The 18709-nt window shown below is 45.6% G+C and overlaps 1 protein-coding gene across 7 annotated transcripts in view; it reads right to left on the reverse strand.

Moving 5' to 3' along the window:
* The window catches only part of SHLD2 (shieldin complex subunit 2), a 52758-nt gene that overhangs the window by 4144 nt on the left and 29905 nt on the right, over window positions 1-18709 (reverse strand). For 3 of the 7 annotated variants that reach the window (XM_039343378.1, XM_039343371.1, XM_039343379.1), the window contains 5 exons: window positions 16956-17090; window positions 14119-14325; window positions 12078-12312; window positions 5902-6017; window positions 3796-4287 (listed from right to left, as the gene is read on the reverse strand). In XM_039343378.1, coding sequence (XP_039199312.1) covers window positions 4115-4287; window positions 5902-6017; window positions 12078-12312; window positions 14119-14325; window positions 16956-17090 — 866 coding nt within the window. In that variant the 3' untranslated portion in view covers window positions 3796-4114. Of the gene's footprint in view, window positions 1-3795; window positions 4288-5901; window positions 6018-12077; window positions 12313-14118; window positions 14326-16955; window positions 17091-18709 lie in introns of those variants that run through there. The other 4 variants (XM_039343376.1, XM_039343372.1, XM_039343377.1 and 1 more) reach the window with 4 other exon arrangements.

Consider the following 18709-nt stretch of genomic DNA (forward strand, 5'->3'; position numbering starts at 1 on the left):
AAGCGAAGCCCCATCGTTGGGATGTAGGCAGCACACACAACCACGCACCCTCCAGTTCGCAGAAAAACGTCTCTCCATGGAACCGGTCCCTGGTGCCCAAAAGGTTGGGACCTCTGATCTAAGGAACAGCCCCAAAGAAGAAGGGGTCAACCTATTTTCCAAAGCACCTGAAGGCAGCAGCAGCAGCAATGGATGGAAGTTAATCAAGGAGAGAATCAACCTAGAACGAAGGAGAAATTTCCCACCAGGACAATTAATTAGCGGAACGACTTGCCGTTAGAAGTTGTGGATGCTTCATCACTGTAGGTTTTTAAGAGACTGGATAGTTGTTGTCTGAAATGGTATAGGATTTCCTGCTTGAGAAGGGGCTGGACTAGAAGACTTTCAAAGTCGCTCCCAACTCTTGTTCTTCTGAAATTTCCATGGACTTACTATTGACAGTAGAAATGGACATTCAGATTTCCATCATGGAGTTCTCGGAAAATTTGATTCTGCCATTAAAAGAGAGTTTAATCCTTAAGTCCTTTCAATAGAGAAAAACATTTCCACTCCACGAGTTATTTCTCTTTCCTTAGTGCAGGGGTAGGCAACCTTGGCTCTTTTATGACTCATGGACTTCAACTCCCAGAATTCCTGGAAACCTCTCCCTTTCCCTCAGCATGGCCGGCTCAGGAATTCTGGGAGTTGAAGTCCACGAGTCATAAAAGAGCCAAGGTTGCCTACCCCTGCCTTAGTGAATTGTTGCTAAAAAATTTGGTAGAAAACTGGCTGATAAAGACAGCAACGAGGAAAACATTGTAATCTGATCTATGGAGTCACAACCATAATGTCTGCGTTATTGGAGCTGTTTCCTGTTGTGAGAAGACTTTTTCCATTCTCATGCTGTGTGACGTAGTTCGGCAAAATTCTGTGTTGATAAAGGAAGGCTTTGAGCTACTACAGGATTCTTGAAGATCAAATTATAAACCTCTACAACAGGGATGCCCAACCTTGGCAATGCTGGTGGGCTTCAACTCCCAGAATCCCCCAACCAGGACACCCATGCTCTACACAAATACAAAAAAAAAATATTCACAGAGTAGGGCTCTCAACAACAAGAAAAAGAACCTCACCTTTTAATCTGAGATTCAGTTCAATCTTGGTAAATTCTACTTGGGATCCCTTTGCTGTGTTCACAAATAACATGTCCATTATTTAAACAAACTTGGGGAGGGGAAATATAAAATAATTTCAGAAACTCCTGCAAGAGTCAACTCGTGATCTTTTTGTAGCTACTAATTTATTCCTTAGCTCCACCGCTCTGGAGCAAAAGGAAAAAATAATCAGGAAATTAATTGAAACAGGAAAGTTTTTTTGTTTTGTTTTTTGTCAGAACAGGATACAGTAGATACAAGTAGAATTAATGAGTCCGATGTTCTTTTGCAAAAAGACAAGATTTTACTCTTTGCTCCATTATTATAATTTATAAAGGAGTTCTGGTAAAGCAACATCGTGCCCTCCACTGGGTGGCAAATAATGACTTTGCACATTGTGCTGAAATAACGTCGTTTGTTTCATTTGGGCTTAGATCTTCTAATAGGAATCCATGGTTTGTAAACCCCATGATTGGAGATGAGCTTGTCAATGCTAATGGCCAGATAGTACAAATGCCTCAATGCATGTTGACCTACCATTGTGGCTAATGCTGGAAGACGACCATCCTGTACAGACTGGGTCAAATTCTTGCAAACCTGGTTAGTGGAGGATCGCTACAGCATTTGGCAGCCGTATCGTGGTTCTAGCTCATGCATGCTCCTTGTTTTGTAAACTGTGCTCCTTATGCTTTTGCGAACAAACTGTGATCCAGCAAAGGAAGACTGGGCATCATGTTTCAACCCACCACTGTGCTGTGTGTTGTGTTCTGGTTGATCTATAGCAAAAGAACATGTGTATGAAATATCTTTTGAGCCAGATCTTGTGTCTTTTGATGGTCTGTCCCGCATTGTGTTTTGTTAAAATAAAATACTGCAAAGCCTGGGAAACGAGACCTTCCCGCTGTCCCCGTCATTGTGGGTCTCGTCTTAAATCAGGGGTGTCCGATTTTGGCAACTTTAAATCCTGTGGACTTCCAACTCCCCAGAATTCCCAGAAAATCACAACTGGCTAAGGAATTCCGGGAGCTGCAAGTCCACAGGTCTTGAAAGTTGCCTTCAATCAAGGGCATGGGAAAACAATAAATTGGCGCACGTTCTCTTAATCATCGTTGCACGTTGTCCAGAGACCTTAGCACGTTCTGCCTGGCTTCCCACACGCACCTACTCAACGGCCCACCCCTCGCAGTTTTCCCGAGCACACAATTGAGTTGGGCACAAGGAACAAGGCCCACAAAAAAATATTCTTGCCTATGCAGAAAGCCACTCCGGTGCTGAAAATTGCCACTGTAAATACTTCAGCGAAGTCAAGCAAGGGGTTTGCCGATGGCAAGGATAAGGCTGCCTCTCCATTTTATGCTGTGCTTTGGCTGAAGGAACGACAGAGCTCACTCCAGCTGAGAGAGGCTGGTTGCTGCACTTAGTGGATAATTGGGAGGGGCCACCAAATGCCTGTTGACTCGGGATTCTTTGAGGAAAGAAGAGTTTTCTATCAGGGATGGACCTATAGGCCTCCAGATGTTGCCCAGCTAAACTCCCGGCCACGCACACACCACAGCCAGCCCCAATAGAAGATATTATTGTTGACTTTGCAGGAGGAGGAGGAGGAGGAAGACGACGACTGTGGGGTCCTTGGTGCTCTCTGAGCTGGGTGGTTTTCTTGCAGACGTTTCATTACCCAACTAGGTAACATCATCAGTGCTACAAGGGAGAGCAGTTTGTGAAGAGGAGAAGGAGGAGGAGAACGACAACTGTGGTCCTTGGTGCTCTCTGAGCTGGGTGCTTTTCTTGCAGATGTTTCATTACCCAACTAGGTAACATCATCAGTGCTAGAAGGGAGTGGGGTTTGTAAGGAGGAGGAGGAGTTGGAGGAGGAGTTGGAGGAGGAAAGAACTGTCGGGTGCAGGGTGCTCTCTGAGCTGGGTGGTTTTCTTGCAGACGTTTCATTACCCAACTAGGGAACATCATCAGTGCTAGAAGGGAGAGCAATTTGTGAAGAAGAGGAGGAGGAAGAGGACTATGGGGTCCTTGGTGCTCTCTGAACCGGCTTGTTTTCTTGCAGACGTTTCATTACCCAACTAGGGAACATCATCAGTGCTAGAAGGGAGGGGTGGTGTTGGCTCCCAGTACGAGATCAACATTTTAAGATCTAGGCTTCCCACCACAGATCCAAGTTCAGCCAGGCTCCACACCAAACTAAAACCCCTAAATTACACAAATAGAGGAAAGAGTTATTATATTCACTTAAGGCGGCACTTTGAACGCAAACCTGTTTTTTCCACAGGAATAGACTGAGAAATAGGGTGGTTTTTTTTTGGGGGGGGTTTTTTTTGCCCCCTGGTATCTTTTAATCAGGAGCATAATTTAAAGTCTGGTTTGTTTTTTTCCTCTCCCTTTGAAGCATTTATTTGCTTTGCAAGCTGAGTGCATTTGGCACATCTCCTCCAGGGATTAGAGGTATTTTTTTTTTTTTAAACGCAAATGTAGAAATCCCTGCCGCCAGTTTGATAACGTAGCTGAAGCCCCCCCGTTTGTGAAGAGGAAAATGTCTTTCTGCTATTACAATATATTTACTTCCAAAACCAGGAGCTTCTGATAGATAAGCTGGCGTGATGGCAAGGAAGGCGAAAAATTGGGGCTGACAAAAAAAAAAAAAAAAAAAGGGTGCGGCAAGGAAAAATATTTTATTTTTTTTAGGCGACACATTTAAAACAAAGTTGGCCGGGAAGAGTTTCCAGATGTCTTTATCTCTTTTTTCAGGAACTTCCTGAAAGTCTAACAAAGAAAACATCAGTCAGCTTTTGAGTAGCTTTTTAATAACGGTCTGAAGAAATCACTGCTCTTAAGACGCACTCGTAAAAATAACACGCATTCATTTCCAAGACCAAAAAAAACAAAAAACAAAACTCGTCCACATCGCCCTATTTTACGTCTTTCTGTGGTTGTGAACTTGAGTGAGGAACCTCATTAGAAAAGGCCTGGCTTCAGAGATCGAGGTGGAATTCCAGCAGCCGGAAGTCTTTCTCCAAAGGGAAACTGTTTTCATCCAGGACAAAATGGCTCTTGATGGTTAGAAGGTAGGACGCCTTGGAATCCGTGAGCAGAGAGTGGCAAAGATCGGCCACCAGCATCCCGTAGGTGGCATCTGAGGAAGCTTCTGCAACAGAAGAAGAAGAGGAAGAGGAAGGAGGAGAAGAAGAAGAAGAAGAAGAAGAAGAAGAAGAAGAAGAAGAAGAAGAAGAAGAAGAAGAAGAAGAAGAAGAAGAAGAAGAAGAAGAAGAAGAAGAAGAAGAAGAAGAAGAAGAAGAAGAAGAGAAAAAGAAGTTCACAATCCTTCCCATTGGAGGCTCCCGAGAAATTTTCTTTTCCCTGGCTAGGCCAGAGGTCTCCGAACTTTCCGGGAACGCAGCCCGAAGGGAAGCAGAGCAGTTTGCAAACTGCGTGCAAACGGGACCAGACACACTGGTGCGGCGCTAGCGGGCCCTATTTGCGCATGTGCAAATGGGCCATGCAGCCCACTGGAGCTAGCGGCCTATTTGCACCTGCGCATAGATGCAAACAGGCCCAGGGGCGCTAGTGCAAGTGGGGGGGGGGAGTGTGTGCACGCGTGAGTGCACGCGCCAGCCAGCCATTTCCGCAGTCTGCTAGCCAAGAGGCCGCAGCCTGTATTGGAGAGCCCTGGGCTAGAGCAGGGCTTTTCAACCAGTGGTACGGGTACCACCTGTGGTACATGGGCACCTGGCAGATGGTACACGGCCATCCTAGAAAAGTGGTAGCGGGGGGGGGGAATGAGCTGAACCGGTGGCAGCACCGCACACGCCTGAGTGAGAGACGGCTGGAGCTGCATGAGGTAGGTAACCTCATCAGGGCTAAAAGGGAGGATGGTTTGAGGGGAGGAAGGGAAGAAGAGGAGGACGACTGTGGGGTCCTTGCTGTTCTCTGAGCTTGGTTATTTTCTTGCAGACGTTTCATTACCAAACTAGGTAACATCATCAGTGCCAAAAGGGAGTGGGGTTTGCAGGGATGAGGAGGAGGAGGACGACGATGACTGTGGGGTCCTTGGTGGTCTCTGAGCTTGATTATTTTCTTGCAGACATTTCATTACCAGAGTAGGTAACATCATCAGTGCTAGAAGGGAGTTGGGTTTGAGGGCAGGAAGAGAGGAGGAGGAGGAGGAAGACGACGACGACTGTGGGGTCCTTGGTGCTCTCTGAGCTTGATTATTTTCTTGCAGACATTTCATTACCAGAGTAGGTAACATCATCAGTGCTAGAAGGGAGTTGGGTTTGAGGGCAGGAAGGGAGGAGGAGGAGGAGGAGGACGATGACTGTGGGGTCCTTGGTGCTCTCTGAGCTTGGTACTTTTCTTGCAGACATTTCACCACCAGAGTAGGTAACATCATCAGTGCTAGAAGGCAGGGCGGTTTGAGGGCAGGAAGGGAGGAGGAGGAGAAGGAGGATAACTGTGGGGTCCTTGGTGCTCTCTGAGCTTGGTTCTTTCCTTGCAGACATTTCATCACCAGAGTAGGTAACATCATCAGTGCTACAAGAGAGTTGGGTTTGAGGGGAGGAAGGAAGGAAGAGGAGGAGAAGGATCTGAGCCGGGTTGCTTTCTTGCAGACGTTTCATTACCCAACTAGGTAACACCATCCGTCTCAGAAGAGAGTGAGGTTTGCTCTCTGCTTAGGGAACTCTCATCCTTTGCTTCGTGAACCTGAAATTGCAGACCAAAAACCTCTCCAGGGTTACACCACGGATTCCCAAAGCATTACCTACAGCTTTCTTCAGCCATTCTGCGGGAATGTTAAGGAATATTTTCTCCAACAATTCGGATCCCACCTGAACAGAGATTTCATAAGCCCCGTCCTCCACGGTCATCACGGCAGGTCTAAAAGGAGGAAATGGGGGAGGGAAAAAAAAATGAGCAGCCTTTCAGTTTTAATGTTTGAGGTTTCCTGCTACAAGATACTTAAGGATGCCATCGTCTAGAACAGGGCTTTTCAACCTTTTCACCCATGGTGCCACTTTTAGGATATGGCAACATCCGAGTGCCACCCGTCGGCTAGCAAGGTGTCAAAAACTTGATGACCCCCCCAAAAAGGACAAAAAGTGATCAAGTACAGGTAGTCCTCGACTTACAACACTTCGCTTAGTGACTGTTCGAAGTTACAATGGCACTGAAAAAAGGGCCCCCCCAAGCCACAGCCAAGCAAGACACCTGCTGCCCACCCAGTGGCGTTCTTCCTCCTGTCTGAGGTTTTCATTGTTGTGAGCATTTCTGTTGAGGATTGGCAGCGGGGGTGGGGTGGGGGTGTTTGGTTTTTATTCCCCCCGTCTGCTGGGTGGTTGCAGCAGGTTTTGGTCACTTCACATGACCCTGGGACACTGTGAACGTCATAAATGTGAATCAGTTGCCAAGCATCTGAATGTAAATCACAAGACCCTGGAGATGCTGCAACATTCCAGCTGATGGGCGCTTTTTCTGGGCTCAGAGGAAGCGGCAGGATCAGTGCTGCTTTCCAGCTGATTGGAGCTTCTTCAGGACTCAGCAGAAACACCAGGATCAGCGCCGAGCTCCAGCTGGAGCCTGATGCTGATCCTTGCGCTTCCGCTGAGCCCTGACAGCCCCGAAGAAGCACCGATTAGCTGGAAAGCAGCACTGATCTTGGCGCTTCCGCTGAGCCCTGACAGCCCCGAAGAAGCGCTGATCCTGGCGCTTCCACTGAGCCCTGACAGCCCTGCAGCTCCATCCATCTCTCGCTCAGGTTTGTGCGGTGCTGCCACAAGTTCAGCTCATTCCCCTCCCCCGCTACCACTTTTCTAGGATGGTCACGTACCACCTGCCAGGTGCCAATGTACCACAGGTGGTACCCGTACCACTGCTTGAAAAGCCCTGGTCTATAACTACATATTACTCGTTTATCTCAAAGTGCGGTGTTGTGAGACAGCAAGGCATCGACTGCCAGCAAACGCATTCGAAAGTTGCTTAATTCTCCCTCTTAATCGGCGTTTCTCGACCTGGCCAGCTTTGAAGACGCCTGGATTTCGACACCCAGACTTCTGTAATCAGCACGGACCAGGAAACGGAAACCAGGCCATCCCCGACCGACAACCACAACGGAGCGCAGAACTCCTGTTGCTAAGCGAGGCGTTCGTTAAGCGGGGTTTTGCCTCATTTTACGACCTTTCTTGCCACAGGGCTTAAGTGAATCAGGCCGTTGGTAAGTGAGGTAACCCGGTTATTGTGTGAACCTGGCTTCCCCCACTGATCTTGCCTATTGGAAGGACGCAAACGGGGATCACGTGACCCCCCCCCTCCGGGACACTGCGACCATCCTAAGTGGGAGTCAGTCGTCAAGTGTCTGAATGTAAGTCGCGGGAGTGCGGGGATGCTGCAACAGTCGTAAGTGTGAATCATAATCATCATCATAATCATCATCATAATAAAGTTGGAAGGGACCTTGGAGGTCATCTAGTCCAAGCCCCTGTAACCCTATACCAGGGGTAGGCAACCTTGGGTCTTTTATGACTTGTGGACTTCAACTCCCAGAATTCCTGAGACAGCCATGCTGAGGGGAAATGGAGAGGTTTCCAAGCTGAGCCATGCTGGCTCAGAAATTCTGGGAGTTGAAGTCCGCAAGTCACGAAGAGGCCACAGTTCCCCCATGCTGGCTCAGGAATTCTGGGAGTTGAAGTCCACGAGTCATAAAAGAGCCCAGGTTGCCTATCCTGACCTGTACCATTTCGGACAAATGGCTGTCCAGTTTCTTCTTAAAAACTTCCAGTGTTGGAGCATTCACCGCTTTTGGAGGCAGGTTGTTCCACTGGTTAATTGTTCTCACTGTCAGGAAGTTTCTCCTTAGTTCTAGGTTGCTTCTCTCCTTGGTTAGTTTCCATCCGTTGCTTCTTCTCCTGCTTTCAGGTGCTTTGGAGAATAGCTTGACTCCCTCTTCTTTGGGGCAGCCCCTGAGATACTGGAACATGGCTATCATGTCCCCCCTCGTCCTTCTCTTCATTAAACTAGACTTACCCAATTCCAGCAACCGTTCTTTATATGTTTTATATGTTTTAGTCTCCAGTCCCCTAATCATCTTTGTTGCTCTTCTCTGCACTCTTTCTAGAGTCTCAACACCTTTTTTACATCGTGATGACCAAAACTGGATGCAATATTCCAAGTGTGGCCTTACCAAGGCATTGTAAAGTGGTATTAATACTTCACGTGATCTTGATTCTATCCCTCTGTTAATGCAGCCTAGCACTGTGTTGGCTTTTTTGGCACATGGCTGGCTCATATTTAAGTGATTGTCCACTAGGACTCTGAGATCCCTCTCACAGTTACTACTACTGAGCAAGGTATCCCCTATACTATGCCTGTGTATTTGGTTTCTCTTGCCTAAATGTAGAACCTTACTTACCTGCTTTCAGGTGCTTTGGAGACTAGCTTGACTCCCTCTTCTTTGGGGCAGCCCCTGAGATACTGGAAGACTGCTATCATGTCCCCCCTGGTCATAAGTCAGTTTTTTTATGTTACGTTTGTCACCTTGAATGGCTACTGAAGGAACGGTTGTGAGTCAAGGCCTAGCTGTACCTGTTTGTAAATTAAATAGATAGCAAGGTGAGCTATTGCGGCTATTACTCAATGTGGAAAGATATCCTGGCCGCTACACGCCTTCCCCCGTGCCTGCTTAACTCAAGGACATTTTTTCCCTACTTTGAAGTCCAGAATGGTACCTAACCACAAGTGGGTCTCCGCACGGAAGCAATTACGGGTGAGCAGAAGGACGCTGCCCACCGAGCTGACCTTCCAGTCTTCAACGAACACTTCTTATAATCAGAAACAATTAAGTGGCAATTTCAAAGCGAAAGCAGCCAGCTTGCCCGGTTTCGCATCGAGCTAAATTATTGATACATCAGAACAGGGGCCAATTACAGCCTTATCAGGAGCCGATAAGGCTGCCGGAAACAATCTCGCCAACCTTCACCGTCTTTGTGAAGTCCAAAGCGCCTTAGCACACACCAAGGGCAGAAACCTGCCAGGCAAACATTATTAACAATCATAATTATCCACCTTGTTGCGTTATCCACCAACAACCGCGGCGCTGTTTGACTCACGGCTGCCTGCCTGCAAAACGGGGATAGCGAGTAAAACAAAAAACAAAAAAACACAATATCCAAATTTAGCTTGGTGCAGTGGACTCCCAATTCAGCATGCAGCTCAACTCGCAACCTGTCATTTGGCGACTGTTCAAAGTCGCAACAGCACTGGAAAAGAAAAATGACTTATTTTTCACGTGGATGACATCCCCAGGGTCACGTGGTCAAACTTTTGGGATCAGTTATGGTCGTACGTTGAGATGCATTCAAGCCCATCTGACTTTGGCAACCATGAAGAAGCAGGGGAGTTTAAAAGAACGATCCTCAGGTCAAAATCACATGGACCAAACGGCCGGGACTAGAAATATTCCCCTAGTAGCATACTCAAAACAGCATCGGTATTATTTTTCTGAAGGTGAATAAAAGCAGAGAGGATGGCCCTAAGCTACCTTAATACCACTTTACAATGCCTTGGTAAGGCCACACTTGGAATCCTGCATTCAATTTTGGTTGCCACGATGTAAAAAGGATGTTGAGACTCTAGAAAGAGTCCAGAGAAGAGCAACAAAGATGATCAGGGGACTGGAGACTAAAACATATAAGGAACGGTTGCTGGAATTGGGTCTGTCTGGTTTAATGAAGAGAAGGACGAGGGGGACATGATAGCAATCTTCCAGTATCTCAGGGGCTGCCCCAGAGAAGAGGGAGTCAAGCTATTCTCCAAAGCACCTGAGGGCAGGACAAGAAGCAACGGATGGAAGCTAATCAAGGAGAGAAGCAACCTAGAACTAAGGAGAAACTTCCTGACAGTGAGAACAATTAACCAGTGGAACAACCTGCCTCCAGAAGCTGTGAATGCTCCAACAATGGAAGTTTTTAAGAAGAGACTGGATGGCCATTTGTCTGAAATGGTATAGATGACCTTCAAAGTCCCTTCCAACTTTATTTTTATTTTTATTATTATTACCTTCTCAAGCTACTCAAGTGAATCTAAAACCCACAAATAAATGAAGTATTTTGAAGCAGAAATCCAAGGGGTGGACGGGGGTGTGTGTCTAAATGTAATTGAGTGTTTCTCTTATTCAGACATCCAGGTCTGTCCTCCCAAATTGTACTGGTGAGGATCCTTGACACTGTTACGTGAGGACAGCCAAAGCAAAAACTTTGCGATCAGAATAAGGGGAGGGCATCTTGGCATCTCTGCTTTTGAGAGTAAGACCACAAACGGATTCCTCGAATTCCTATTATCGTTTTTTTTTTTTTTTTTATGAAAGTCAGATGCAACTGGAAGAAAGTCTGTTCTCTCCATAAATTGTTCTTTACTGCCCTCTGGTGTCAGTCCACCAGAAGTGCCTCTTCTTAACAGACTAAAAAGAGTTGAAAAACTGGATGTAATCTCTGCTTTTTCAAAGAGCAGCTGTTTCAACTTTTTGAAAAGTCTCCATTTCAAGCTGGCCGCCGGAGATACTGGCGCGTGTTCTTCTGACGCTGAGACACGCAAAGAAAAATCTCAATGTACAGTAGTGGCCAAAATTGCAGAAACCTTTTGGGAACAGTGTACAGCAGAAATGCCACCTTTGGTTAAGTTTCCACCCATTTTTCTTCTAATGTCTTTATAACTGTAGCCGTTCACTTCATAACAGTGTTTTACAGCGCTTTCTGGGTGACCAGTCAGCTCTTTGCACCATGACTTTAATTTTATTACATTTTACAAGCTCGCTAAATAAAAGAACACCAAAAATCCCAACCAACTTGATAGCGATCACATAACACACTGACAAATGTCCTCCTCTCAGCTTCAATACAGGACATCAATCACTGAATCCTACTGTGATCTGATTGGCTCATTGCCAAAACAAGATGACACCCGATTGGCTCTCTAAACACTCATGCTCATTGGCTACCATCAGATGAAGGAAAGCTACCTGAGATCAACCTAAGCGAGTTGTGCTTCCTTTTTCTGGTTCTTTGGTTATAATGTTTCATAGGATATAGTACAGATAATTGAACAAGCTATGTTGCATTACATTCTTGATTAAATTATCTTTCCATTGAAATATAATTTTATGGTATTATTCCCCCAAATAAGTGGTGTTATTAGCCATCAAACCTCAAAAATACACTTCTCCCAAAAGGTTTCCAAAATTTTGGCTACTATAATATCTAAAGATTTTGCTTGAACAGTAACTAGGTGTCCCACAAAGAGTTCCAGAATGTAAGCTTAAAGCTTTTTAATTTCAGGACCCAGAACCGGGCCAATGAAAGTTATAATTGAGAGGTCCTAAATAGGATATCTGCAAGCTAGCTAGGCGTGGTCAAGGCTTCCCAGTTTTTGAGTGTTTTTTGGAGAGGATGGAAGGAGAAAAATATTGGGTGAGTGTTAAATCAAGGTCTTGGGAAGGTGTCGCTCTGCTATTAGCTCCTCACACTACTCTTTCTTTCCCAGTCTCCAAGGGAGATGAGCACCCATTTGTTAACTGTGTGCTAGGATTTCAACGACTCATAAAATCTACATGGATGATTTACAGATCAGTTAAATTTATTTGCCCCCTACCTCGCCGCGGAGCTACGCCAGTCGGCTTGCAACAGTTAAAAAAAACCAGAGAAATGAAAAGACGACGAAACGTTAAGAGTAGCAAAAGTCATAGAACAACAGAATAGCCTTCAAACCGTTCGGTCCGTTCAGGTAGCGAACGTAATTTACTCAAGTCTTCAAGGCAGGGCTATTTTTGCTAGACTTCCTTTAAATCATATGCGACGCAGCTACAGAGCACGTTCAAAAATGTTAAACAGGAAGCTGCTGGCAACTTTAGTTTTTCGTCTTCCGCTTTTTTTTGTTTTTTGTTTTGCTTACCTGTAGAAGATTTTGACTTTGTTCCAAGGTAAGCAAGTAGGGCACTGTTGGTAGATCGCGTTGTTGTCTGTCTGTAGTTCACGGCCGCATTTTGCACACCCCTTGTAGGTGATCAGAGGAAGAGAAGCGAATATGTGCTCCAGGGAAGTACCAGCATCAAAGACCAGCTGTCCGTAAGATAAAGAAGCATCCGTGAAGCTCAGCTTTGAAACGCAGCCCTTGACTTCGATTATTCCTAGGAAAAGAATGAAAAATCTGTTTATAGAATACATTTTTCTGGTTAAATAAGGAGGAGAAAGCTTATAACTATCTCCAGACCCATTATGTAAAAGGGAGGGGAATTTATTACCGTATTTTCCGGCGTATAAGATGACTTTCTAAACCATGCAAATCTTCTCCGAAGTCGGGGGCCGTCTTATATGCCGAGTCGTCTTAAACTCCGGAAAGTACGGTAGTTTTTTTATTTTTGTTTTCAGCATCCAGCCCAGAATGTTTTTTGTTTTTTTTAATAACGTTTAATGTTGGATGTTTGGGTCACTTTTTTTTGGATACACATTGTTGTTGTTACGGTTGAATGTATGTTTTTTTTTCCTGTTTTGCATTTTATTCCCATTGACAAGTAAAATTGCATAGGAAGTCCTCGGGTTACGGCCGTAATGCAGCCTGCCCACGAGTCGTAAAAGGGGACAGTCATGTGATCCAACCTGATTCAGCAACCTTTTTGCTGGCAGTCGTAAAATGAATGCCGCAGCCGTTAAGGCGAACAAAAAAAGCGCAGCTTGGCTGCAAGCCAGAAGTTAGTGGCCAATTTTTCAGCAAAACCCTCGTAAAATGCAATCGTGTGATTGTGGGTCACTGCCAATGCCTTAAATGCTACCCTGTTGCTGAGGATTCAAATTGTAGTTATATGAGACTGCACGTTGTGTGTGTGTGTGTGTGTGTGTGTGTGTGTGTGTCTGAGAGAGAGAGAGAGAGAGAGAGAGAGAGAGAGAGAGAGAGAGAGAGAGAGAGAGAGAGAGAGAGAGAGAGAGAGAGCGCATTAGAAATTCAGATCGGGTGGTAAGTTGCTAAGCCACCTGTTGTAAATCAAGGACTACATAACTAAAATGAATAGTATCTGTATTGATGTGATTTGTAGTACAGTGAAGTTTAAGATCAATGTTAGCTGCTTGTCTGTACAAACTCAAAGGAAAACCATGTGGGACTTATGCTCATGTGTTAATACCACTTTACAAGGCCTTGGTAAGGCCACACTTGGAATACTGTATCCAGTTTTGGTCACCACAATGTAAAAAAGATGTTGAGACTCTAGAAAGAGTACAGAGAAGAGCAACAAAGAGGATTAGGGGACTGGAGGCTAAAACATATAAGGAACGGTTGCTGGAATTGGGTATGTCTAGTTTAATGGACGAGGGGGGACATGATAGCAGTCTTCCAGTATCTCAGGGGCTGCCCCAAAGAAGAGGGAGTCAAGCTATTCTCCAAAGCGCCTGAAGATAGGACAAGAAGCAACGGATGGAAACTAATCAAGGAGAGAAGCAACCTAGAACTAAGGAGAAACTTCCTGACAATTAGAACAATTAACCAGTGGAACAACCTGCCTCCAGAAGCGGTGAATGCTCCAACACTGGAAGTTTTTAAGAAGAGACTGGACAGCCATTTGTCCAAAATGGTATAGGGTTTCCTGCTTGAGCAGGGGGTTGGACTAGACGACCTCTAAGGTCCCTTCCAACTTTATTATTATTATTGTTGTTGGTGGTGTTATTATTATTATTTAAGAGCTAATTCTTGATTATATCCTTGCTGTGTCAAGTCAGAGCACAGAGGATGATGTTCTTGAGGACCCATCCCATCTCTGCAGTTCTCTGTCAGTTATGAACTTTCCCAAAGAGTTCTGAGCCTGGTTTTGGTCTTTGGAATTGAAAAAGAGACAAACTCATCATATGTCTGATCACGCTTAGCCCATGTAAAGTATTCAAGTACAAGAGTTATATTAAGACACAGGGTGTCTTCAATCTGAAGGAGGTAACAAGGATCTCACCAGAACGTTTTTCCTCTAGATGGGAAGCCAAAGTGGTCGTCTTCATCAACTCTTGGACGTTCCTTCCAAACGTCTCTCGGAAGGCCAGTGCTCTTTTATCGTCGTCAAAAAGGCACTCTAGGACCGACCAAGGCGTCGTGTGCAATTCCAAGTCACCAGAGACGGGGTGGTGTTTTACAAAGAGATACTTAAATTCCCAAATATGAGCTAGGAAGAGGAAGAGGAAAAACATTTGTATCGCCGAAGCTTTGGACAAAACATTCTATGCTTCTTTCGGAGATAAAATAATGGATGATAAAGGAGAGGTCAGCTTCAGAATCCATTTTTCCCCCCCTTTTCAATCATGTCTGACACTAGGAGACTGACTGCCTGAAAGAGCCCTGGTGGTTTTCTTGGCAAGATTTTTCAGAAGTGGTTTGCCATTTGCCTCCTTGCTAGGTCTGAGAAGAAGTATCTGGCCCAACGGAAGCCAAGTGACTTTGCGCCTAAGGTAGGACTTCAGCTAACCATCTCCAATCTGGTGCCTTAATCGCTGCACCAATTGGCTCAAAAACTTATCCCGTCTAAAAAAGTTCCACTTAGTTTATGAGTAAATTTTAGAATATTATTATTAATAGCTTATTATAGTGGAATTTTTAGTTTTAATTATATGATATTATTATTATTCTTAGTATTAGTATTGTTTAATAATTTGGATATTGTATTGTTTAATAACTATCTTAATAACTAAGATATTATGTTTGTTTCTGTTTTTATTAGTACTACTTTTAATTTGTTTATATTTATGCTAAAGCAGCAGTTCTCAACCTTTGTGTGACGCGACCCACGTCACACGGACACGTCGCGCATGCACGGCGCGCCGCACATGCGCGTCGCCATCCCATGCGCGTCACACATGCGCATCGACGCCCCCATGCGTCGCACATGCGCGTCGCCACCCCCATCGTGTCGCACACACGCGTCGCCGCCCCCATGCGTGTTGCGCACACGCGTCGCCACCCCGAGGGGGAAAAATGGCGGATCGCGTTGTTTGGAGACCCCCGTAAAATGGTCGTTCGACCCCAAATGGGGTCGCGACCCATAGGTTGAGAACCGCTGTGCTAAAGGCACGTTAAAGCGCACTATGGACTTGGTTATTTATATAGCTGGTTAATGTTAGTTAGATTATGATTATTATAATTGTAACCCTGTACTCAGCTCTGGGAAGTGGGAGAGGGAGAGGGGTTTAGGGTGGGTTGGTTTTGGGGTTTATATTGTAACCTTTATAAAACTCTTCAATAAAAAAAAAAAACTTACCCCGTCTTAAAACATTATTTTAAACAATAGTACACTATTCTATACAGTTTGGGGCAATCTCTTTTTGTGTGGAATGACCAAAGGTGTGGAAGAAGCAGTATGATGGCTCCCGGTCCGAATGAAGGGTCTAGAGCAGTGGTGGGGAACCTATGGCACGCGGGCCAGAGGTGGCACTCGGAACTCTCTCTGTGGGCACACATGCTGTTGCCCCAGGCCCGCCTCCCCTTGCAACCCCCTCCTCACCAGCAGCCTGCTTGGAGGAGAGGCTCCCCCAGACATAGCCCACGCAGAGCAGCGCAGCCAAACACATGGCAGCTGGGCAGCAGGGGCAAGACTCCGCCCTTGCGCCCCATCATGTGCAGATGATGCTGCGGGGTGCAGGCGGAAGGCGTGGCCGCCATGGTGCTGCAAGACTGCCTCGGCAATCTGTGATGAGTGGCCCTATGGGAGGGCGGAGCGGGAGGCAGATCAGGGGCGGGCCAAGGGTCGGGCACTCGATCTCTAAAAGGCCCGCCATCACTGGCCTAGAGCAGGGATCTCCAAACTGGGCAACTTTATGAGCCGAGGTGGCGCAGCAGTTAAGAGTGCAGTACTGCAGGCCACTTTAGCTGACTGTGTTCAGCAGGTCAGCGGTTCAAATCTCACCGGCTCAAGGTTGACTCAGCCTCCCATCCTTCCGGGCTAGGTAAAATGAGGACCCAGATTGTTGGGGGCAATGTAAATATATATATATACATTGCTGACTGGTGTACACCGCTTAGAGAGCGTTTGCACTTAAAGCGGTATATAAGTCTCATAAATAAATAAATAAATAAACTTTATGACTTCCTTGTGCTGGAAGTTGAAGTCCACAAGTCTTAAAGTTGCCACGTTTGAAGACTTCTGGCCTAGACCAGGGGTAGGCAACCCTGACTCTTTTGTGACTCGTGGACTTCAACTCCCAGAATTCCTGAGCCAGCCCTGCTGAGGGGAGAGGGACAGGTTTCCAAGCTGAGCCATGCTGGCTCAGGAATTCTGAGAGCTGAAGTCCACGAGTCATAAAAGAGCCAAGGTGGCCTACCCCTGGCCTAGACCAGTGTTTCCCAAACTTGACAATTTTAAGGCATGTGGACTTCAACTCCCAATGCTGGCTGTGGAATTCTGGGAGTTGAAGTCCACATGCCTTAAAATTGTCAAGTTTGGGAAACACTGGCCTAGACCAATGTATCTCAACCTTGGCTACCTCTTGGATCTACAGGCATGAACCTAAGAATACAGAGTCTGTTGGAATGGGTGGCCGTGGTGATGTTAATGAAACAAAAGAACTAAGTAATAAAAACTGAAATAAAATCCCAGCTAGGAGAGTCATTGTTTAAAATTTTGGGAGTTGTTTCCAAATGAACTTTTGACCATCTGGTGTGCCTGCCTCTTCCTTCCTTTGATCAGTCTCATAGTGAAAAGCTGATTCACGTTAAAACAGAGGAGGGTTGTCTTGTATTACTTGTTTCTTGCCGGGCCTGCATGCCTAAAATTATTTTAAAATGTTGAAGGACTGTTTTTACCTTTCTTCCTTTGAAGCTGAAGACACTGGGCTGCTGTATCTCCCCAGACGACCAGGGCGTAAGGTTGACCCTTGATTTGTTCCACCGTTAAGATGATTTTTCTTTGTTTTTCTTCTTTAAAACTGTACACCGAGTCTAAGGTTGAAAAACTGGAATAATAAATATGGCTTGCTTCCTTCTGGGCTGAGGTCAGCTGCCCCTCTTTCCTGGTTAAGGACTAGCCAGTCTTGTCACTGGGAACTTGGTTTGACTATACCAGGGGTAGGCCACCTTGGCTCTTTTATGACTCGTGGACTTCAACTCCCAGAATTCCTGAGCCAGCCACACTGAGGGGGAAAAGGAGAGGTTTCTAAGCTGAACCATGCTGGCTCAGGAATTCTGGGAGTTGAAGTCCACGAGTCATAAAAGAGCCAAGGTTGCCTACCCCTGCCCCAGATGGTGGGCAAGGAGTTGTGGTTGAAGATCAAGGGTCTGTACAAACAGGCGGTCCAGGGGCAATGCACAGAGAGCTGAATTAGCTCAAGGACCTCACCAATGATGGGCCTACCACAGGGGTAGGCAACTTGGCTCTTTTATGACTCGTGGACTTCAACTCCCAGAATTCCCGAGCCAGCATGGCTCAGCTTGGAAACCTCTCCCTTTCCCCTCAGCATGGCTGGCTCAGGAATTCTGGGAGTTGAAGTCCACCAGTCATAAAAGAGCCAAGGTTGCCTACCCCTGGACTGTACAGTGCTTCCTCGGTACTCAATGTTACTTGGTTCTGGGAGGCATGACGGGTCCTAAAAACTATGAGTGCCAAGCAAACCAGGTGATTTACCACGTGACTCTTTGTCTTGGCAAGGAAAAATTTTTCTATCTGTCCTTTTTCCTATGTGAGTGACCTTCCCAGCATGGCTTCTTCCTGTCAGCGCTCTATGGCTGTTCCCCTCTTCTTTTTGAAGCAACTGTTTCAGTATGGCCAACTTCCTGTTCGCTCTTTGTGGTCATCCCCCTCTTCCTACATTAGCAACTCTGGCCAACTTCCTGTCCGTCCTCTGTAGTTGTCCCACTTTTCCTATGTCAGTGACCTTTCCAGCATGGCTTCTTCCTGCCCGCTCTCTATGGCTGTTCCCCTCTTCTTTTTCCAGCATGCTGGGTACTAAAGAAAGTACGAGTATCGGGACAACATTTTCACATCCAAATGCGTCGAGTATCAAATTCAACCAGTTTTGCTGAATACCACGGTACTACTATAACTTTATTCAGAGCACAAGAGCACGAAGAACGATTTCAGATTAATAGGTTTGCGATTCACAACACCCTTCCCTTACACCCGAAGACTTCATATTAAATTTTAAAAAAAATGCTTTGATTACTCCCTTCATGTTAAAAAAAAAATTTCTACAGGGTGTTTGAAGGAACGAGATTCAAGGCTCTTGACAGTGGCATTTTGGATTTCTTTAATAGGTAGAGGGAAGAGGTAGCTATACTCCCTTAAAATTCATTAATAGGTTCTCGACGCTACGTTTTCAAAACAACCAAATTTCAACGTTAAGGATTCCAGTGAATGTTTATAATTAGGCTCCCAGTCTATTTAACTGGTAACTAATACCTTTTCTTTAGGCCTGGCAGAAACTCTGCATTATTATAAGGCTCTCAATTTAGAACCAAGAAGCAAGAAGATTACTTAAGTTAATAGGGCGAGCAAGAGATGAAAAGGTCCAAAAACAATCAATAATTTCATGAAAACAAAATGTCTCTCCTTACGTTATCTA

Source organism: Crotalus tigris, unplaced genomic scaffold, assembly GCF_016545835.1.
Source record: "Crotalus tigris isolate CLP2741 ecotype Arizona unplaced genomic scaffold, ASM1654583v1 scf7180000017847.2079705, whole genome shotgun sequence".
NCBI lineage: Eukaryota > Metazoa > Chordata > Lepidosauria > Squamata > Viperidae > Crotalus > Crotalus tigris.